The sequence below is a fragment of the Anolis sagrei genome, chromosome 1 (assembly GCF_037176765.1).
Source record: "Anolis sagrei isolate rAnoSag1 chromosome 1, rAnoSag1.mat, whole genome shotgun sequence".
In the NCBI taxonomy this organism is placed as follows: Eukaryota; Metazoa; Chordata; class Lepidosauria; order Squamata; family Dactyloidae; genus Anolis; species Anolis sagrei.
The window spans coordinates 39,644,006-39,667,735 of record NC_090021.1 but is presented as its reverse complement, the minus strand read 5'-3'; the positions used below and the strand labels follow the sequence as shown (position 1 = coordinate 39,667,735).

Here is a 23,730-nt window from a genome sequence, read left to right as displayed (position 1 = left end):
AGATGGGACCACCACTAAGAAGGCTCTGTCTCTTGTCCCCACCAGCTGCACCTGCGAAGGAAGTGGGACTGAGAGAAGGGCCTTCCTGGATGACCTTAACCTTTGAGATGGTTCATAGAGGGAAATACGTTTGGACAGGTACTCTGGATTGGAGCCATTTAGGGCTTTATTGGCGAAAGCCAGCACTTTGAATTGTGCTCAGTAGCAGACTGGCAGTCAGTGGAACTGGCATAACAGGGGAGTGTTGTGCTCCCTTTACCAAACTCCAGTGAGCAATCTGGCTGCTTCCAAACAGTTTTCAAAGGCAACCCTACATAGAGTGTGTTGCAGTAGTCTATTTGGGATATCCATCCATCCATCTGTAATGCAGACTTTCACTTTTCCTACTGCTTTCTATTTTATCAAGCTTCATTGGATTTTCTAATGAGTCATCTCTTCTCGTGGTATGTCTAAGGCTCTATGGCTGTCTCAGTTTAATCTTCTGGGTACAGTTCAACCTTGACGCACTCTGAGACTCATTTATTCGTCTTTTTGTCAATCCATGGTATCCAAAGGATTCTGCTCCAGTACCATAGTTCAAATAAATTGTTTTTCTTATTCATTGTCCAGCTATCACAACTATACATAGAAACTGGAAATATGACATGGACAATGCTGATTTTTGTATTAAAAGCCACATATTTGACAAACTGGAATGTGTCCGGAGGAGGGCAACTAAAATGATCAAGGGTCTGGAGAACAAGCCCTATGAGGAACGGCTTAAAAAGCTGGGCATGTTTAGCCTGCAAAAGAGAAGACTGAGAGGAGACGTGATAGCCATGTATAAATATGTGAGGGGAAGTCATAGGGAGGCGGGAGCAAGCTTGTTTTCTGCTGTCCTGGAGAGTAGGACACAGAATAATGGCTTCAAAGTAAGAGATTCTACCTGAAATTGAGGAAGAACTTGCTAACTGTAAGAGCTGTTCAGCAGTGGAACCCTCAGCCCGGAGTGTGATGGAGGCTCCTCCTTTGGAGGCTTTTAAGCAGAGGCTGGATGGCCATCTGTTGGGGGTGTTTTGAACGCGATTGTCCTGCTTCTTGGCAGGAGGTTGGACTGGATTGTCCATGAGGTCTCTTCTAACTCGATGATTCTATGAGTCTATTTACATCTCAGGATTTTGTCAGGTTCCTTCATAGTTTCCCTTCTAAGTCTTGGTCTTCTGATTTCTTGATTACAGTCACCATTCTAATTAAGGTCTGAGCCAAGGTATGGGAAAAATATTTATTTTTCATGCCTTCATAACCTACTTTGAAGTTACATGAATAATCTGTGGTCATCATTTTGGTTTTCTTAATGTTCAACTGTAAGCTTGCCCTGCACTTTCTTCTTTGAATATGATCCAAGCTTTTCTCCTTACTGCTAACAACATTGTGTGTCATCTGTGTATCTTAAATTATTAATGTTCTTTCTTCCAATTTTCATGCCTCCTTGCTTTGTCTAATTCAGCTTTACATGCATTCACTGTAGCGTTTAGGTAGACAGGGTGATAAAATGTAACCCTGCTTGATTCCCTTACCAACTAGAAACCATTCTGTTTCTCCATATGCTGTTCTGGTGGCAATCTCTTGTCCTGAGTACAGATTGTACAGCAGGATAATAAACTGTTGAAGCACTCTCATTTCATTAAGGGCCATCCATAGGTTTTCATGATCTACCCAGTGGTTCTCAACCTGTGGGTCCCCAGATGTTTTGGCCTTCAACTCCAGGATTTTTAACAGCAGGTAAACTGGCTGGGCCCAATTCAAAGGGCAGGTGATTACCTATAAAGCCCTATATGCTTCGGGTCCAACCTATCTTCGAGACTGCATCTCCTTCTATGAACCTGCACAGGCATTACGATCTGCTGGGGAAGAGCTTCTTTCAGTCCCACCACTATCTCAAGCACAGTTGGTAGGGACAAGAGAGAGGGCCTTCTTGGTGGTGGCTCCCTGGCTCTGGAATACCCTCCCTATGGAAATTAGATTTGCCCCCTCTCTTCAGGCCTTCCAGGTGACTTTAAAAACATGGCTCTTCAGACAGGTCTTTGATCCTGAGTGATCCATGGCTAATATGATGAATCATTGATAGTACTGGCCCACATTTTGATTGATTGTTATGACAGATAGCCAGCTGGCAGGATCCACTGCGTTTTTTAGAATTGTATAATTTTAAATTGTTTATAATTTTGTTAATGAGATTTTTATGCGTTGTTGATTATACTTAAGTTGTTTTATTTATACTTATGTATTGTTGTCTGCATGCGGCACTTGGAGTGCTTCTGTGAGCCGCCCTGAATTCCTTTGGGGAGAAGGTGGCGGGGTACAAATAAAGATGATGATGATGATTATTATTATCATTATTATTTGAAACACAACAAGATTAGTACACAGCAAACAAGATCACTATGCTGGTTGTTGTATTGGATCACACATCGGACACTTCCCAAGTGTCTAGGACTATGTGATGTATCGGTGAATAATGCGTGCAGATCCCAGTAGGGTGGCCTTTTGCAGCTAACAGATGGTAATTTTGTCAGCGCCGATTGTGTTTAAGTGCAGGCCAAGGTCTTTAGGCACTGCACCCAGTGTGCCAATCACCACTGGGACCACCTTAACTGGCTTGTGCCAGAGTCTTTGCAGTTTGCAGTTTGATCTTTAAATCCTCGTATTGTGTCAGCTTTTCCAGTTGTTCCTCTTCAGTCCTGCTGTCGCCTGGGATTGCAACATCAATGATCCATACTTGGTTTTTTAATACGATCATGTTATTATTGTTGTTGTTGTTTCTGGGAGTTGTAGACGAAAACACTTGGGGGCCCACAGCCTGAGAACCACTGTTCTACACAATCAAGGCAATAAAGGATAGGTTGAAATTCTTTGGTCCATTTCATTATCCCACATTCTTTTGCAATATGATCCATATTGACTCTTTTTCTTGTAAAATCTTTGTTGTAAAATGCTGAGCACCACTTTTCCAGTATGATTTTCAACTCCTAACAGTAAATAATTTATAGATATTTTATAGACAACATGAATAAATGGCTGCTTTTGATTGTGCTGTGGCTGTATCAGTGCAACATGTCAGTTCACAATGTTTTGTATTCAAAGAGCATCACAGCACATGCCAATTTTCACATGATTAGTTTTACTAAAGACTTGTGAAGTTTGCACCTCATACTGTTATCTGTCTCAGTTTGGTGTTTACTAATGAATTTGCTTAGCACTAGAACAGCATTCCAGAATATTTTGCTGCAAAGACTGCAGCATGAGCCTTCTTCTTCTTCTTCTTAGGCGATCCCTCGTAGTCCGAGGAGGATAGTATTCCGTGATAAGTGTACTGGTGGGTCTGTAGGTGACTGTGGAGCCCTATTCTTGACCTGCATCTTCTCCCGCAGTGAGAGCATTGGTTTCCAAGTGGAAGGCGGTTCCAGTTGGGGTTGGCTTGACGCGTCTTCCTTTTGGCACATTTCTCTCTTTCACCCTCCATTCGTGCCTCTTCAAATTCTACAGCACTGCTGGTCACAGCTGACCTCCAGCTGGAGCACTCAAGGGCATGAACCATGGTGTGTGTGTGTGTGTGTATAATCCGCAATTCCTTTCATCCCTAGTGTTGCTCTACAGCTCTTTCTCCATCATCACTGCTGTTTTCCTTATTAGTGTTTACTCTTCTTGCAGTCCTATGCACATATATTCATTAATTAATCCCATTGAGTTCAATAAGTACATCCTGGTAGAATCACAGAACTGGCAAAGACCACAAGAGCCATCGAGCCCAACCATCTGGCAGACAGGAACACACAATCAAAGCGGCCTCGACAGGTGGCTATCCAGCTTCTGTTTAAAAACCTCCAGAGAAAGGCGACTCCCCCTAGTATTATCATTTGTTTGACTCTATGTGTCTTTATATGCCAGTTTACTTATGTGCAAAAACTCTGTTCAGGAATTAAATTTTTAGGCTCCATATGCTCACCAGTTTTCCAGTCTCTTACAGAAAGTATTTGTTGACTTTCCTTATTTGCATTTATTTATTTGATATATCTGTCAATCTCCTTTTTATTAAAAACCTTCAGAGGAACCTACTGTCATAAAATCAAATTGCTTTAACAATGAAGATAGGAGCCCCCGGTGGTGCAATGGGTTAAACCCAGGTGCCGGCAGGATTGCTGACCAATTGGTCAGTGGTTCGAATCTGGGGAGAGCCGGTTGAGCTTCCTCTGTCAGCTCCAGCTCCCCATGCAGGGACTTGAGTGAAGCTTCCCACAAGGATGGTAAAACATCAAAAACATCAGTCCCCTGCACAATGTCCTTGCAGACGGCCAATTTCTCAAGCATTTTCTCAAGTCGCTCCTGACACACACACACACAAAACCCAAACCCATTGAAGATTAAAATAATAGGGCTCTTTTTGCATATATTCAAGAAATAATCCCACTATGTTACTTTTGGATTTTATTGTTTGACAAGATGTTAAAATATACAAAATCGGTTACAGAACATTCATCACTTACAATGTTATTATATTACAATTACACCTGATCCTGGAAACACAAGCAAGTATTGTTTTCACAGAAATCCACTGGTTAGAAGATTTCTTAACCATTGATCAGCAATTGAACATTTATATTAATCAGTCTTCTGAGGAATACATACAGTAGAATTCTTTACAGATAAGTGCTCATTACAAAACCTATAATTTTATAGTAAAACTGCATTAATCCTACAGTATAGATGCACCCTTTGATTGAGAGAAATAGCTACAGATTGCTTCAGGAACTGGATATTAAACAGAAAGATAGAGAGTGCTCTCCCTTCAGTGACAACATTTTATTGCATACGTATATTACAAGGTGAAAAAGGGACTTTATCTCAGCCTGTTATCAAACAAGAGGATAGTAGCTAGTATTTATCTTGTTCAGAGAGTATGCCAGTATCTTACATAAAGGAACAATCTGATAAGAACAAAAAGACAGATGAAAGAAAGATACAGACATTTATTGCTACATGTATAATTATTTTAAGTTGTCTCTACCTGTTGCCTGTTTGTACCATGATCATTGGAAACATTATATACATTATTTATTAAAAATGTTTAAGACAGCCCTAATATGAAGTAATGTACAAGAAAGTGTAAGAAAATATATTAAAAGAAAGCACATGTCACCACTTTAAAATAAGTAGAAACAACACAGATCCCCGCCTTATGCTCCTTCACTAATATTTACATTCAATGTCTCATATGTATATTTAATTGTTTTCATTAGTCATTGTGCTAAAGTACTATATAGCTTTGGCACTCTAACCATAAAAGAAAAGAAAAAACAAGAGAAAAATATGGAAATATAATGAGGGAGCCAAGATAATGTCATTCATAGACTTCAACTCATGCTAATGAAATGAATTTTTTGATAGGAACTTCTCTGCTACTGAATTGTGCTATTTAGGCTTCTTGTGGAAATGTCCAAATGGGAACAGCCTCCATTTAGCAGTATAGTTATATTCCTTCAGTGAAAGGAGAGAATTATGCTATGAACAAAATGAACAAGACGCCACAAGTGTTCTGTATGTAGGATTAGGAACATTATGTTATAAGGCAGCATTTACAGCAGGAATTATGGGAGGAATAGAGAGCTCCAGAGCTAGCCACCTCTTTCACATCTGTTAGAACTACCAGTTCAAGTGTGTCAGCGTGTACACAGCTAGACCACTGCTATATTGTCCATTATGCAGCCACATTTTTCTACAATCATGTTTGGGAACTCTGCCACCTCAATCTCAGTGTAGTTTCCCTTCTTGACAAGGTACATCATGGGAAGCGGAGAACTCTCCACTACAGCACAGGTTCTCTCTCCATAGCCGAAATGGCGCAGCAAGTTCTTGGGCTGCCGACAACCACCCACACAGTGGTAAGCCTGGTAGCCAGCCGGCTCAATGATCCAATACTGAGTCCAGGTCAGCTCTCGGAAATTGATATAATGTTCCTGGCGGCAACAGATGGTCTTCTCTGTCAAGGTTCCTTCTTTACAATCTCCAGGTCCTCTGTTTAAAAAAAAGAGCATGGTTTTATTACATGTAATGAAGGAATCAGGTCTGAGCACAATAAAAGGATGCGACAGAGGACAATCTGAAGGGAAACCTACAAATGTTTGAAATAGCTCAAGCTTATTTCTTTCAAGGAGTTTATAATGTGAAGCAGACAAGTTGCTATTACAGCAGGACAACAGCATCTTTGCCTGGGACTTATCACATTTATCATTGGGGTGGGGCTGTTAGAAAATGTTTATTTTTTAAAAAGGAGATTAATAATAATAATAATAATAATAATAATAATAAAACTTTATTTATATCTCGCTACCATCTCCCCAAGGGACTCGGTGCGGCTTACATGAGGCCAAGCCCATCAATACAAGCAATAACAATCACAGCAACAAAGCAATTAAAATAAATCACATACACAATTTATTAACACATTATTTTTGTTTGCAAAAGAAACACTTTCTGGGCTGTTTCCACTCAGAAGAGCAGCAGAAAAAGAGCAACATGATGTGATAAGTTACAAAAAAAGATAATGTTGTCTTGCTGTAATTGTAGTTTGCCTGCTTTGTGATATAAACTCCTAAGTTAAGCACCAATATAGATTTTTGTCATAATTCTATTTTTTGAAATCATTGCCTCTTCCCACATGCCTCATTTTATCCTCCTAAAACAGATGTGAGATACCTTAGAGTAAGAGCTAGCAATCTAACAACCACAACACTAACTTTATAACTTGCCCTCTCTCCCTGAAGGGACTGATCGAAGATCATTCAGTGGGCTTCTCACTGGAAAAAGATCTGAACCCTGCTCCTCTCTAGCTGTGGTATCACAGAGGCTCACCAGTATGGTAAACATATAATATTATATATGGTCAGAGTCCTAAATTACACCTACTGGCTCAACTGTGAATAGTAAGTCAACACATAGGTTAATCCCATTGAGTCAATGAGTGTATTTTAGTCAGGCCTGACAACAGTATTATGGCTATATTTCTTATTTTGCCATCTATTTATATTTTGCCTTCATCCCATAACTTAGGTTTTCTTCTATATGAAAAAGCATGTATAAAACTTGTACATTCTCACACTTACCCATATTCTTCCAGGTTAAGAGTATAAAGCACTAATTCCGGTTTGCCAAGAGCTTTATCTGAAGGGTCCTGGGAGGTAAAGCGCACCATTTTGGCCATTTCAGAAGCATAGCTGCCTAGCCTTTCTCCTTCAATCCAGATCTCTAGGAGCATTGGCCCAGTCTTTTTGGTTTTTAGCCAGAAATGCACAGCTTGTGTGACATCAAAGTTCCTCCAGCCAGATTCCATGACTGGAACTAACCTATGTAGGAAAGAATTCACAACTGAGATATAATCTAGAACTTTAAAATGAGCAAGAAGTTAAGTCATATACCTGTTCTCCATAGTGTAAAGCAGATTTAAAAGTCTCATTTCCATAAAGATAACTGGAAAAATGAAACAAAACCAGAATTTGCAATGGTCTGACCCTATATATAGAGTTATATAAATGCCTTCCTGTTATCAAAGCTTTTAGAACTAATTTCTATTTATTTACCAGTCTAAAAGAAAATATGCCATAATTCATTTTCTACATTTTTTCAGTAAAAAGCCTTTTGCAACAATGAGATTGCTAACTTTGTCAAGATAGCCTTTATGAAAATCTTAACAATTAACCTGACTTGAAAAGTCCTGTACAGGATTGAAAGTATTTGAAACTCATTCAGGCTTGAGTCAATCAAGTTCCAATAGAGATCAGTTCAAATATTGCTCTGTTCCAAAAACCACTAAAGTCATTTCTATAGCAATGCTTGCCAAACATAAGGCCTGCAGGATCCACATGTTTTCTTATATTAGCACCTCAAAATTCATAGATCAGGTCATGTATAAACCCTTTTGCTCAAAGTAGAAGATTCTGAGCAAAATAATTTATTTTGGCTACCAAAACTGAATGCAAATTGCAATTCTTCCACTCCAAAACTTTGGTTATGTCAAACTAGGGTTTGAAAAAGTTATAGTATTTTCTGAACTTTTTAAAATTCCAAGACCCATACTTCTCCACAGTCAGCACTGAATTTGGTGGCTGGAGATTATAAGGATGAAGAGGATTTGGGGAAAGAGCATAGACATTTTATGTTTGAAAATTTCCATGTTCTTAACCCAAAGATTCTTCATGGCGCTCCATGCAGTCATGCCAGCCACATAACCGTGGAGGTGTCTACGGACAACGCTGGCTCTTCGGCTTAGAAATGGAGATGAGCACCACACCGCAGAGTCGGACACAACTGGACTTAATGTCAGGGGAAAACCTTTACCTTTACCTAACCTAACCCAAACACTCTTCATTTCAACAATGTAATATAAGGGGAGTGGTGGTGTGTCAGTTTGTTGAAGTTACTGTTAAATAAGTGGATGTGAAATCATCTAGAGATCTACCACTATACATCTAAGGTACCTTCTGCTGCCCACAATTCCCTGTGTTTGAGAAATGAACACCATGGTGTAATAGAGGGAATGATGGAATAAATAAATGCCAGATACTGCATTTGACACAGTTATGAGAACATATGATTCAATTTTGCTAATTGGGCTCTGTGCTTACTATAAAAATTTAGTGGGTGAAACTACAATCACAATGAAAAAAATTGCTTCCCTTCATACATTCATGCTTAACTATATGGCTAGCCCTAATTGTAAACAATACTCTTAAAGTGCACACCACTTCTCCTACCACACCCTACTTTCCAATGTTTATATCTGAAATAAGTTGCTTCAGTGTTCCTGTCATCTTTCATGCAAGTGCACCTTTTCTGAACTGTCTGGCTGGATACCTCATTCATACCTGGAGTCAATCAAAGAAGTCCGGTTGGTTCCATTGTCTTGTAGCTGCACCCAGTAAACGCTCACCCTGGCGTTCATGACTGGCCTCTGAGATGGCCTGATGGGCAGGAACTTCATCTCCACAGGCTTTTTGAAAAGCTTCAGCTCAGCCATGGTAACTTCACTGTTTTCGGGTATCCTTCCCTCCATGTCAAAGATCAGCTTCTGCCGTGTGGCATCAGAATAGAGGACATCTCCTGGAATATCTGCATTTGGGGAGAACGGAAATATTCCAGGTCATTATTATTTCTCCTACTTGAGAAATGGAGCACATGCTCGATTTTTATGTTGCATTACAGCAGCCCTCTCCATCCAAGTACCTTTCAGATGTGTGGGACTACTATCCCATGCAATGGCTACATGGATGGGGATGACGAACATTGTAGCCCAACATGTCTGAAAGGTACATCAGACTCTCTCTTATCAAGGGAAAAATTTATAATGCATAATAAAATCTAATGCATAATCAAATTCAACAAGTTTTTCATCATATGTACATCAGCAGATAAAAAAGGCAGTTTAAGATGCTGTGGAAAAGAGCTATTCCAGAAAAAGCAGTTGGGTTGGTTAATTTAGGCAAAAACAGTTCGGTGCAGACGGTAGATGGCCATTTACTACATCCCTTTTATACCCTATGGTTTTACTCCACACTGTGCTCTCTCTCTGCCCCAAAACTGGTAATGAAAACATGTGTCAGTAAGGCTGTGTCAACTCCATGGCGGGAATCATCTTTTGATTTATTGAATTTCAATATTGCCAGCTTTGATGCCAACACGAATCAAAGTTCACATAAAATCTCCCTCCATACATAGCATTACAAATGATCCTTGGGTTATTTTGGACTTAACCACCCACGATTTTACAAGATTGACCTTATTTGGGCATGATAGCAACTATAGTACTAAACATATGGACGGCACCACCTTAGGGAAGTCTGCACTAAGTCAATGGGAGTTCATGTGTCACATGCATGTGGTAGCTTTAGTAGAACAAATTGCAAATTATCATACTCCTCTCTTCCTTGGTTGTGAGGAAATTACATGCTTCAGCTTGTAGCCACAGAAACATTGATTCACTGTATAATAACTAACCCTAATGAACGTGTATTCTTTTAAAGTAGCAACTTATGTAGCATGTTGTCATTATTTCTCAGCTTTTAATTCAAGGATTACATGTTTTAATTCAAAGATTACATGCAAGACAGTTTGGAAGCTACACTATACCTATTTAACAAGGAGAAAGCTTTTATTGAACTTAACAGGTGGACTGCTAATTTATAAATATCTACCAGTGACTGGCATCTTCTTATTGGTTAATCCCAATTAGATTAGACCCATTCAATCAGTTGTTGAGTGGTGAATCAACATGTAGATAAATGCCATTGATTCAATGAGTCTACTCTTTTTAGACGTAATGACATGGTCTTGGTAATTAAATCCTGTTAAACTCAGAACTACCTATGTAGACTGGAGTTGTCACTCAAGAGTAAGTCCCTTAGAGGCGGAAAATCATATTTCAAAATAAAGATATTCAGGATGGTAAAAAGTGATACAAATTGGTCCCATGAAAAACATAATAATAATAATAATAATAATAATAATAATAATAATAATACTTTATTTATATTCCACCCTATCTCCCATGAGGGACTCAGAGCAGATTCCAAACATAAAAGGCAAACATTAAATGCATCCATAGTAATGAAATTTAGTAGCATGACTAGTCAATTAATTGTATGAACATCAATTGGTTTAACATTGCAACATAATACCAATCATAACTATGCATAAGAAAGTAATTCAAACAGTTAATATCCCTGGAATCAGTAATGTCCTTCTTTCACCATTGAGCAAAGCTATTACCATTTTTGTGACAGAGATAGTGAAAAATCTCAAGATGCAAATATAATCTTTGGGTATATATATCTGGCTACAAATGTCTGAGATATTAGAACTCAGTGCTTTTGACTCTATTTAAGTCCATCAACTTTTCATAACAGATCTAGATTTTTATTTGTCTTGCTTTTTTACAGCTTCTAAAAGTTTTTTTTTTACTATAACTCCCTGACAGTTTGGACTATAACTACTTGACAGTTTATTAAAATGCAAATAAATAAATAAATTGAAGTGCAAAGCATACAAGAATCATAGGGTGGTTTACCTGCATTGCCGGGAATTCCTCTCAAGATCCCAGCTAGACTTGGCAAAGCTCTCCGCTTCACTCGGTGACGCTTCAGCAAGGTCATATACTTGTTTCGGATATACTCTGGAATTACCACATTCTCCAGGTCTGTCTTCTGTAGGGCAGGGACTTCAGGAAGCCTGAGCTTCTCCAGCAACATCTCTTTGAGTCCTTTCTCACTAAATCCACTGGCAGGGCTACTAGCTATGAAGAGGACACAGGTCACTACCCAGCTAAAGCTCACAGCCATCCTTTGCCTATCAATCACTTGTGAAAAAAGATCCCTTTAGTCTCTCTGCTCAGCACAAGCTGGTCTTGACTGAGAAGTGATAGCTCTGTGAGGCTGGAAGCCTGAATGGAAAGGACAGCCAATGTAAGGGCTTTTTATGGCAAGTCTGGTGCCACCGGCATAACAAATTCCACAAGCAGAAGTGAGGCTGAGGGCTTGGAAGTGTTACATCCCCTTTGTATGCAAAGCCATCGCAACACCTCTCAGTATCCTGCGCTATATTTACAAGGTCATGTGCTCCTCAGAATAATCAATGGGTTCAAATAACATAAACCTGCTTCATTCAGAGGGTTTTCTCTTAGATTTCCATAAAGGAAGGCACATGAACACAGCAATTTTTTTTCTATGTGCTGCAGTTTTATTAACTCACACTGATTATTTTCAAACACTACTAGATTATGTTTCATAAGTCACCAAACCTGGCACTAATTTTCCCATCAACTCACACCATTATATCATTATAGCACTGGTTTGGTCCTTCTTTTGTCACAGACTTATCTCCTACTGCTGTGGTTCTTCCACTGCTGCTGGGCATCATATCATTGGAAATGTCTGTTAATGACCACTTACCTGCTATGATTCAGTAGCCAACTTAAGTGCAAATGTCTTTTTCCATTTCACTGTAAGAACTATAAGATTATTGGGTTCTGTATGGGTATCGTCTGGTCATCCTTTCCTTGGGGATCACTAAAGAAACCTTCAGCAGGAAAACTTCCACTTCTTCTGGTGTTTGGCATGGAGGATAAAACCTCTGAAGAAAATAGATCCTTTTTATTTGGCCCATACTCTTCAAAAACCCTTTATCATTAAAAAAATAATTATAAAACAATCCTGACCTGTTAACCATTTAAACCATTATTCATATATATATATATATATATATATATATATATATATAGCATATTTGTATCCCGTACTTTCTCAATCTCAGAGGGGGACTCAGGGCGGCTTCACAACAGGCATTAATTCAATGCTAATAACAGTAATAAATAATAACAGCAATTAAAATAGTTAATTGAAGCATTAAATTACTAAAAGATTGTTTAAAATCATGCAGGTTTAAAATCATAGTCCAGGTCAGTCCACACAAATTGGGTCTCATTCTTGATTACTGCCTCTACTGATGGTCGCATAACCAGGCTTTGAGTTTCTTTCTAAAGGACAAGAGGAAGGTAGCCAATCTGATGTCACTGGGGAGAGAGTTCCACAGCAAGGGACCACCACTGTGAAGGCCCTGTCTCTCATCCCCACCAGTTGCGTTTGTGAGGATGATGGGACCGAGAACAGGGCCTCCCATGCCTATCTTAGAGTTCGCAATGGTTCATTTACTGCATGTGGATGCTTTCCAGAGATTTCTCTATTACTTTCCTGTGTTACCACACACCACAGTGCTGTCTCTGCAGCATTACTTTTTAATATATATTACACATTTTCAGGTAATAACCTCTGTGACCTATCTAACCCAGAATTCTCTTTCCTATTGTTGCCAATAAGGAACTTTGAATACCTTTGAAAAGTTCAAAATGGGACACGGATCTAATATATATTGCCTCTAACATGTAGGAGCCAAAGTTATGCAGTGGTTTTAGTGTTGGGATTTTAAAAAGTTCTTTCCGGGCAAAACAAATGGTCCTGGTGTTTTTAAATTGTGGTTAAAAGTGGTCAACTGCCCTTAGAGAGCATCTAGGGGTACCCCCCCCCTCCAATTTGCTCAGAATATGATGTGCTGGTGCTTGAGATATTTTATTTATCATATCAGAAGCAAATGGAGAATACAGTTATAATATATTAAAAAACACAAATAAAGTTAAAAACTTGGCATTATGCTAGATTTCCTTTGACCAGAAGCTGGCCATTTGGAGTGCCTCAGGTGTCGCTGTAAGAGGGTCCTCCATTGTGCATGTGGTAGGGCTCAGGCTGCATTATAATAAGTGGTCTCTGGTTTGCTCTTCTCCGCACTCATATGTCGTGAACTCCACTTTATAGCCCTATTTCTTAAGATGGACTCTGCATCTCGTGGTACCACAGCGCAGTCTGTTCAGCAACTTCCAAGTCTTGAAGATGAAACAATTAAATTGAATGTATAAGCTTTCAATACAAATAATTTACAATTATTTGTTCCTCCATAAATCAAGACTGTTCAAATTCTTGGATCCTAGATAGACTCTTGTATGCAGAGGTCTCTCAATCTGCAAATGAGGGATTGAAACAAGGCCCAGTTGCATTTGCAAGACAATTGTTATATAAAGAAGGGAGAGAAAAGAAAAGAAAGAAAGATCCAACACCAATTTAATTAATCAGTTGTTCTATAAGGGATTGTCTTTCCTTTTAGCATTTAGAGTACCAGCACAATATCAAAAAATAAACTACATTATACTTTGCTTGTACATACATTTGGTACTACAAACTTATTTTAATTTCAGTCATTTATTGAGCTGATTGTATCTTTACATCATAATTGAAATAATCAGTGTGAAATGATAACGATGATAATAATAGTGATGGTTTTAAACTATTTCTTACTAATGTATCATCCTGAGAAAAAACAGAAGGCATTGCCAACACAATATTCCCACACACTATCCCATAAAGTGTAAATTTCTGTGTTAACAGGCTATACTCAGGATTTAATTCAGAACAAATCAAATATATCCTCTGAGGAATGAAATAACAACACAAGTATTCTGCGCAGGATTAAAAATGAAGCTGGTATTTGTCTCTCCATTCTTGCCCTTCGTAAGAGTGATACGGCTTAAGATCTGACAGCAAATTGCAGCGAGTGCCTCTATATTGGAAAATGCTTTCTAGACTATCTGATGTCCACTCTGATACATTGAAAGCTCTTTAATGCCCAATGTGTATTAGAAACAGATTTTTGAGCTTCACAGATAATGTAATATTGTTAAACAAACAGACTGCTGAATCTCAGTACCGAAGAGTGAAAATGTGGATTGAAGTCTTTTTCACACAATGGTGATTAGCTGCTCCAATTGTGGGATTTACTATTCACTTTTTGTCATGCAAACAAGAAAGGGCAAGCATTTTATAGGAGCTCTTTCTGGATAATGTGTATTGGAATCTACATGGTGGATTCAAAATGTCAGACAAGGGATTTAAGGTGTCTGCAAAGGACAGCCCATGACAAATCTGATGACAGTCTAACAGTACATGTAACATTTATGATGGCTAAGACAATAAGTGTAAAATCAGTTTATCATCCTGTAAATTGGGATTATGTTTTATTGAAGCAGTGGATTTGCATAAGAACAGCATTATCTTTAATCACCCAATCATATGTGTTAATAGGGAAGAATGATCAGTTCAAACCTAATTGTAAAGAATTGGGGAGATAAGCATGGGCATTTCAAACATGTTGGTTTTTTTCGTGTCAGGAGTGACTTGAGAAACTGCAAGTCGCTTTTGGTGTGAGCAAATTGGCTGTATGCAAGGACGTTGCCCAGGGGTGCACAGATGCTTTACCATCCTGTGGGAGGCTTCCCTCATGTCCCCGCACGGGAAGCTGGAGCTGACAGATGGGAGCTCACCCCGCTCCCTGGAATTGAACTACCAACCTTTTGGTCAGCAGTCCTGCTGGCACAAGGGTTTAACCCATTGTGCCACCGGGGGCTCCTAATATGTTAACATGTTAGTGATAGCTAATATATTGCTATTAGAAATGTTTTTAATTAGATATTTTACAACTTATTGTTTTAATTAATGTTAATTTGTGTTATATTGTTTTGTTGTGTGTATTGGCACTGAGTCACCCCTCAGGGGTTGAGAAGGACGGGATACAAATGTTTGAAATTGAAATAAATAAATGAGAATATCTGCTGGGAGAAAATGGTACCTCAATGGATCAAGCTTGTTTTGTCTTCATTGATGATATGCTAACTGGTCAGTAGTGTTTTTGTTTTTTTTTTTTGTTCTCATGCCCTGTTCTATTCCTAAATTAGACCTTTAAAAGCACAAAAAATGTTTGAAATGAATATGTTTTATTGCTGAACGAACCTACCTAGCTGCCTCTTTAATTAAATTGAGTCTAAATCCATCTGAAATATGAAAGTCTTATGAGATATGGCGCTTTCTCTGTAAGGTAAGAAATCACATTGTGGTGGTGGTGGAGCAGTAAGGTTTCATGAGAGTAATGAAAACATTGAGCACTTGTTGTCATCACTCTCATGCAGACAGGAATTTCCAAATTGTGAAGTAAGAAAACATTTATCTTTATGGTTTATCTTCTGTGAAAGGGAATAAGACATACAATGTAGATGATAGCACTGAGCACTTGTTTTCCTGAATACTGGATTATTTCCAAGAAATTATTGACTAATCCTTAATGAGTCAAATACAACGGTGAATATATCCCTGTCCCTGCGATAATTAGATTTTGAAAAAAGTGACACTGTGGAAACAAGATTTGAAGATAAAGACACCTTTTTACCATGACAACACTTTCAGAAGTGAATGTCCCTTCCTAGGAGTAGATTTCTCTCACTTCCTGTTGTCTCACCAGTACATTTCTATGATCAACTTCTGAAAGAACGTCCAGGCATCATCAACCATGATTTTATGGTATTCAAAGCTCTACACAGTCAGCAAACTCACATAATGTTGGCCTATAACATCCACCAATTTTTATTTGTAAGGACAATGTTTTAATCAAAATCAAGGTTTGCTATAGATTCCAATGCATGGGGGATTGTGCCTGTCATTTCCCCTGGAAAACAAGGACGTTATCCAAATGGTGCTAATTTGACTGAGACTTTTTTTTAATTTTCCGCTTGCATTTTATGGTTTCAATTTGCACAGTTAATTATGCATTGTGTAATAAGGTTCTTCTTATAATTAGAATTCTGTTGACTGTTAATTTCTCTGATCATTTCTGGTCCCAACTGAGGTGAAAGTAAGGCTTCCTATATTCACTCCTGTTTTCCCCACACTTTAAAGACCCTTCTGTAAATATCAGCAGCTTCCACTAGGTGTTATTTGGATGCATAAATGAAGGCCTTCAAAGGCAGCGTTGCCACAAATCACATGCTAATAAAAGGCAAATGATTTGCATTTCTAAATTTCCTAGGTGTTTTTTCAAACACCTCACCAAAAACACGTAGTAAGTACTAAGAAGAATAAAATCTCCTGCTAAAGATCTATTAGATCAATTAGTGCAATTTCTTAAAAAGAGTTTAGAATCTAGTAAAAGGTGATGCTTGAAGTGATTATTTGCTAAATCTTGATATAAATCAAAAGCAGAGGAGGAAGTTACATTTGGAACAGTGATACGGTAGAATTAGTGCACAAATTATCATCTGCTTGGTGGGGATAACTTTGTGTTTTGTGAATGTATCAGGAAATATACAGATTGTGTACGTGTCAGATGTTTGAATCTGGATAAATGGCAGCAAATGGGCAACAATTTTGTTCAGGAAGACAACTTGAGTTACGTGTACTATTTCCAAGCAATTTGATAGGATAAATGACAGCAAACGGGGAACAATTTTGTTCAGGAAGAACAAAAAATCTGATTCAAATGAAAATATTTTATTGGAAAATGCAAGAAAGATTCACAGAATTTTCTAGAACACTGATATAGGCACAAAGTAACATTTTTAATTTCACCATGACATAGGTAAAAAATAATTATTTCTCCTAGTTAATGTATCAGGAAATATACAGATTGTGTACGTGTCAGATGTTTGAATCTGGATAAATGGATACATGACATTGATGGAATTTACCATCTTTTTCTTCCTTAAATAAATTAAGGGAGATATACAAAAAGGGGTTCAAAGTCAGTTAATTCTGAGATTGCTTCTGAATTAGATATATTGGAATCTATTGTTTGTACCACTGAGGAGATAAGCCTTATGGCAAAAACTCATATCTGGAAAATTAAAACTACTTGCTGAAAATGACATTTGCATCCATTTGAATGAACAGTAGGATGGTAAAAGCCCTCATAGACATTTTCATAAAACAGTTTTGATTTTCTATTAATTTCACTCGATTATTGATGCAAATTCTGTATTTGGTGATTATTCATGTATTCTTTAACATACTTTTGGGATCATCACAGCATCAGAGGGGGAAAAATTAGACATGCACAAAATGTTGCAATCCACTGACAATGGTAAACGTAGTACTACAGGTCTCGTTGTGACTCCAACCATCTGAAACAGAAATTATGTCATCATGTTGAGTGAGAAAGTGACCAAGGACATCAATTTTGCCCTCACCTTCCTGCTGTGCTATATAATGCTAGAGGACTGCTAGATCCAACTTGGGTATTTAGCACCTGTAGTTACACGGCAAAAGGTACACCGTTCTGTAGAAAGGAAAGAGAGGTTCTGTACCCCAATTACCTTCCTTTCAGGATATTTGTTTGATGTTGACATGAATTTAAGGAAGTCAACTTTTTCTTCCTCATCTCCCCCCTCTGGTGCTCCACTTTACACAACAGTGTGTTACCTGCACAACTTCTGGTTTCTTTTAGGATCTTCCCCATTTATAGGTTTAGATGTCAATCACATAGTGTGAACTCACCAGTTCCTGTTGGTCAGGTTTTGGGTGTTTTTATAGAGAAGTAGATCCTTTCCTAATTTACAAGCTTAGATGTTTGTACACATAGATAGATAGATAGATAGATAGATAGATAGATAGATAGATAGATAGATAGATTATATATAGGGGGGGGGGGGAGATAGGGAGCTAGCATGGTGACGTGGTTTGCGCATTGGACTATGACTCAGGAAACCAGGATTTGGATCCTTTTTTTCCATTGCAACCTACTGGGTAATCTTAGGCAAATCATATGCTCTCAGAGGAAGACAATGATTGCAAACATCTTCTGAACAAACGTTGCTGAAAAAACCCTGTGATAGACTTGAAACACACAACAACAATAAATCCGCAAATGTAGAAAAAAGACACTTGTTATTGAAGGTCTGTTCCATTTCTAAAGTGCTAGGCATTCAACTATATATTTATTGAATTATTCTATATGCCGCCTACCTCCCAAAATGGTGCATAGATAAAAGCAATACAATTTTAAAAACTAGTTAAAACTACTTTTACACTGCCCGTGCTCTCTTAGTGTTGTGTAAATAAACACCATGGCTTTACATTTTAAAGGCATCATGTGTGAAAACACCATCAGATAGGAAACAACAGAAAGTGATGAAGAGCTGTGAAAAAAGTGAATTGGGGCTATTAATTAAAGTGTCAAAGGGGAAGTAGTTAACAGGTAATCCAGGCTCTGTTTTACTTTCACTATTTAGGAAAACATCTGTAGGAACAGTAGCAAGTGGGGTTACATCATTGGTAACATCTCACACCACCTGTTGCCCCAAATTTTAAGGATATGGATGGCCCTCAGGAGAGGTGATCCATAAAGGAAAATCCTGCTGGTAAAGATGAATAGGAAAGTGAGGTTTAGCCGGAATTAGATTCAGAATTACACAAGAAGAGAGTGACACATGCAAATATAATCACTTGAACACTGAGTTTACTTGAATGTTAGAGAACTATCTGTACATCTGTTCTGGGAATAAAAGAAAATAAAATTTCATGAACTAAAGTTGAAAATCCTTGTTTCCACAACAAGCCAAAATGTTCAAAATCCAATTATCACAGGGACAGAAAGTGAGGTGAAATCTTCTGAACAGGGGCACAAACAGCAAAACAAACACAACAGGGGTGTTTAAGTCCTTAAGGTAACTCTTTCCTATGCTATCCAAAGTTTGTCTGTTTGTATGTATATGTGTGTATGTGTATGTGTGTGCATATATATAGGGGGGGGGGAGGCGTGAGCTCCCCCTGTTAGCCCCAGCTTCTGCCAACCTAGCAGTTTGAAAACATGCAAATGTGAGTAGATCAATAGGTACCACTCCGGCAGGAAGGTAACAGCGCTCCTTGCAATCATGCCGGCCACATGACTTTGGAGGCATCTACAGACAATGCCAGCTCTTTGGCTCATTTATTTATTTCAAGCATTTCTCACCCTCGAGGGGGGGACTCAGAGCGGCTTTACAATAGGCAGCCATTAGATGCCAAACATCAAATTAAACAATAATAATAAAACAACAGTTAAAACAGTTATAAACATTCAAAATTTAATTTAAAATGGCTTAGAAATTTAGATGTGCACCAACCCGCAGAGTCAGACATGACTGGACTTAATGTCAGGGTTAAACCTTTACCTTACTAGAGAGAGAGAGTGAGAGCAAGCATTATACTTAAAAATGTATCTGTTTTGACTTATATATATATACAAATCTAACTTAAGAACAAATCTACAGAATCTCTCTTGTTCATAACTTGGAGGCTGCCTGTAGTCAAGATTCACGTACAGTAGAGTCTCGCTTATCCAACATAAAGGGGCCGGCAGAACGTTGGATAAGCAAAAACGTTGGATAATAAAGGTGGGATTAAGGAAAAACCTATTAAACATCAAATTATGTTAAGATTTTACAAATAAAGCACCAAAACATCATGTTTTACAACAAATTGACAGAAAGAGCAGTTCAATACACTGTAACATTGTATAGTAATTACTGTATTTACGAATTTAGCACCAAAACATCTCAATGTATTGAAACAATAGTGGATTCGGGCGGGAGGCAGACTGCATTGGATAATACAGAATGTTGGATGACCAAAGGTTGGGTAAGTGAGACTCTACTGTATTACCATAAATACTGAGTGCACTATGAGATATCCTGCCATATATTCCTCAAGTTTACTTTCAGAAAATCAAAACTATTTTAAAGAAATTTCTCTGGGGCCTTTTACCACTATACTTTTCATGCAAATATCATTTTCAGCAAATAGACTTAATTTTCCAGGTTTGAATTTTTGCCATAAGGCATGTATTCTCATTTGTATAAATAATTGATTCAGATATACCTAATTCAGAAACACTTCCTTGAGCAATCTCTGAACTAATTTACTTAGATGGTCTACCTTAGTTTCTGTTCATTTAAGGAAAAGATGGTGCTCTCTGTCATCCTTATTGTCACAGTGGCTTGGTATACAGTCCCTTGTCAATTCAATTACATTTTGATCTACAGGCAGTCCTCAAATTACGAACAGGATAGTTTCTGTAGTTTTGTTCTTAAGCTGAATGTGTATGTAAGTCGGAACAGGTACATTTTGAAAATGTAACTCCAGCTTATCTATGTGTGTGTGTGTGTGTGTTTGGCTGGAGTTACATTTAAAATGTACCTACCCTATGTTATCCAAAGCAGAATGTCTATGTATAGGAATAGGTATATGTATATGTGTGTATATATATATATATATATATATAGAGAGAGAGAGAGAGAGAGAGAGAGAGAGAGAGAGAGCTTTGGATAGCATAGGGTAGGGTTAACACCCCTGTGGTGTTTGTTTTGCTGTCTGTGGTCCTGTTCAGAAGATTTCACCTCATTTTCTCTCCCTGTGATAATTGGATTTTGAAAAAATTGGCTTGCTTTGGAAACAAGGATTGGTGAGAAAGCTTCAGTGAAGACACCTTTCCCCCATGATAACTTTTTCAAGAGTTAATTTCCCTTCCAGTAGATAGATTTCTCTCACTTCCTGTTGTCTCATCCTTGTTCTTAAGTATGATTTGTTTGTAAGTCAAATGTTTGTAACTCGAGGATTGCCTTTATCTGGCTATCCTAAGCAGGCTTTATGGGATAAACCTAATTTGAAGGTTGTGGACAACCTTTTCTATGGAAGAAATGGATTGACAGTGGGGTTTAAACTTTGAATTAATTGATTGACACAGATCAAGAATATCTGCAATTTTTATTATTGCAGTCTAATTAATCAGCTACCCCCAGGAGCACTATGACAATATTTACAACTGCAACATTTTTTGGTATTTATATATGGGTCATAAATTCTTGAATGCTCTTATTCATCATATCCTTGGGGAAACTGAAAACAACAAGGATGTTTGTTTGCTATGGTGCATTAAATCTGATGTTATATGTCGTTGGAGTTGAGTGGAACAAAGAGCTATATTGTCCTAAGCAAAATGACTGATGGAAAACTATCCTGGCCTCAGTATTGAAAATCTCTTTAGAACTAAATGTACAGTACATTTCATCCAGCAAAACTGATGTTTCAGGACAACACTATAGCCTTTTAGAAAGAAATTGCTTCAACTACATATTGGGTGATTTAATGCAAATATTATGGTACTTCCTTTTGGTGTATGATTGGCTTTGTTCAGTGGTTATTCCTTTTTGGGTGGATATGTTACAATGTATTAATTTTCATAGATACAGGTGTGTTAGTCTGTATCTGTATATAAAATTATATAGGAAACGGAGAGAAAGAAATGTCTAGCATATATTTTTGTCAATTTTATTCCATCTCGTGGCTAGACAGACCTAACTAATTAATATATTTATAATATTTCTAACACTTATCCTTTTGGAAAGGCATGGCCATTTAGAGATCATAACTTTTTAGAAAACCAGAATCTTCATGGCCTTTTGGAGAAAAATGGCATTCACAACCATTTGAAAATCACAACCATTTGTAAAAGTATAATCTTCCAGAGAAGAGCCAAAAACTCATCTCTTCAGTGGCATATAACCACATGTACTTATGCAAGGCAATTTGGTTTTCTGTTGTTAGACTGATAACTGAGCTGTCTCTGATCTGTTAGGCAATGAGATTATGCCAATGAACAAAAGATAGTTCTTCAGAAGTGTTCTTTCAGTGCCCAAAAACATCTACTCTCAATAAAACATCTTTTTTCTATACCATGCTCTCAAGAGACAGAAATAAAGTAGACTTCATTAAAAGTAACATTTCTGGTGTACTCACAACCTTCATATATTCAGAATACAGGTACATAACTTGTCAATCCAATTACAGTAGTTTCTCTGTGCAAATAACACAGGGAATCCTTTTTTAAAAATCAAGTGCAACTTGAGTTTGCTCTTAACAGTCCAAAATCTACATGGTGTCTGATGGAGTCTGTGCTTTAATCAGTCCAAAGCATCTCATAGCTTGCATGCTGGTTGCTTCTGTGGCGAGAGAATCAGCTGTCTACGAAGACGTTGCCCAGGGGACGCCCGGATGTCTTGCAATCCTGGGAGGAGGCTTCTCTCATGTCCCCATGGGTGCTAGAAACAATATCATATGAAAGCTGACTGGCACAACCTGGGGATCACAGCCAGACACAGTGAAGACATCTGCCCTTGCGCTGTGCTACTCTGCTGCTGAGTATGCATGCCCAGTGTGGAACACATCTCACCACACTAAAACAGTGGATGTGGCTCTTAATGAGACATGCCGCATTATCACGGGGTGTCTGCGGCCTACACCACTGGAGAAATTACACTGCTTAGCCGGTATTGCACCACCTGACATCCGCCGGGAAGTAGCAGCCAATAGTGAAAGGACCAAGGCAGAGACATCTCCAGCTCATCCCCCGTTTGGGTATCAGCCAGCACGTCAACGACTTAAATCTAAACATAGTTTTCTAAGATCTACAGAGACACTTGCTGGAACACCTCAGCAAGCGAGAGTCCAAAAGTGGCAGGCTCAAACCCAGAACCTCAACCAATGGCTGATACCAAATGAGAGACTCTCCCCTGGGCACACAGAGGACTGGGTGACTTGGAAGGTGCTGAACAGACTGCGCTCTGGCACCACAAGATGCAGAGCCAACCTCAAGAAATGAGGCTACAAAGTGGAATCCACCACATGCGAGTGTGGAGAGGAGCAAACCACAGACCACTTACTGGAAAGCACCCTGAGCCCTGCCACTTGCACAATGGAGGATCTCCTTGCAGCAACACCAGAGGCACTCCAAGTGGCCAGATACTGGTCAAAGAACATTTAATCAACTGACAAACTCAAAAATTTTGTATTCTGTCTGTTTGCTTTGTTCTTCTCTGTTACTGACACGACAAATAAAATCTCATAGCTAAAGCATTTCTGGTTTTAAAATGATGTCTGAGCTCTGAGGAGTCCCAGATCTGATCGTGTGGTTTCTCTATATATAGCTTTAAAGGGGCTGAGGCTGTTGAAGTCCAAAACACCTGGAGGGAGGGAGGGCGCAGGTGAGCCCATGCCTGCCTGAGGCGGCGTTCGAGCTGAACCACCAGGTAGGAAGGCTTTGGGCCCAGGCAAGGGCGGAGGGCGCTTTAGTGCGCAGGCGCGGCGCGAGCGGTCACCTGTGGCATCCACTTGGCAGGGCGTCGGCGCTTGGCCTTCAGGCCTTACCTGGTGCGGAAGCAACTCCTGATTGGTCGCCACGGCCCTGCCTCGGCCTTTCCGCTTCCTGTTCTTGGCGCCCAGGGAGGGAAGGAGGAAGGCTGTG

General features: G+C 38.7%; 2 protein-coding genes across 3 annotated transcripts in view; one reads left to right on the top strand and one right to left on the bottom strand.

Moving 5' to 3' along the window:
- Window positions 1-4,504: 4,504 nt before the first annotated feature.
- LOC132761372 (left-right determination factor 2) lies at window positions 4,505-23,708 on the bottom strand. Of its 2 annotated transcripts, XM_060754181.2 has the most exons (6): window positions 23,634-23,708; window positions 11,976-12,156; window positions 11,096-11,320; window positions 8,898-9,141; window positions 7,140-7,379; window positions 4,505-6,051 (listed from the first exon to the last, which is right to left on the bottom strand). In XM_060754181.2, the coding sequence occupies exons 3-6, from the start codon at window positions 11,274-11,276 to the stop codon at window positions 5,712-5,714; spliced, it is 1,005 nt and encodes a 334-aa protein (XP_060610164.2). In that variant the 5' UTR covers window positions 11,277-11,320; window positions 11,976-12,156; window positions 23,634-23,708; the 3' UTR covers window positions 4,505-5,711. The 2 variants fall into 2 exon arrangements, with proteins under 2 accessions (XP_060610164.2, XP_060610163.2); XM_060754180.2 differs by lacking the exons at window positions 11,976-12,156; window positions 23,634-23,708 and having other exon boundaries at window positions 11,096-11,962.
- TMEM63A (transmembrane protein 63A) overlaps window positions 23,493-23,730 on the top strand; it is a 37,183-nt gene continuing 36,945 nt past the window's right edge. Inside the window, exon 1 of the mRNA XM_060754178.2 lies at window positions 23,493-23,515. The gene's annotated coding sequence lies outside the window, so the exon portion shown is untranslated. The remainder of the gene's footprint in view (window positions 23,516-23,730) is intronic.

Coding starts and splice junctions, on each gene's coding strand:
- LOC132761372 (XM_060754180.2), bottom strand. CDS start 11,366: ATGGCTGTGAGCTTTAGCTGGGTAGTGACCTGTGTCCTCTTCATAGCT. Junction 9,142..11,095: donor AGGAATTCCCGGCAATGCAG/GTAAACCACCCT, acceptor CCCCAAATGCAG/ATATTCCAGGAGATGTCCTC. Junction 6,052..7,139: donor CTTAACCTGGAAGAATATGG/GTAAGTGTGAGA, acceptor TTTTTTAAACAG/AGGACCTGGAGATTGTAAAG.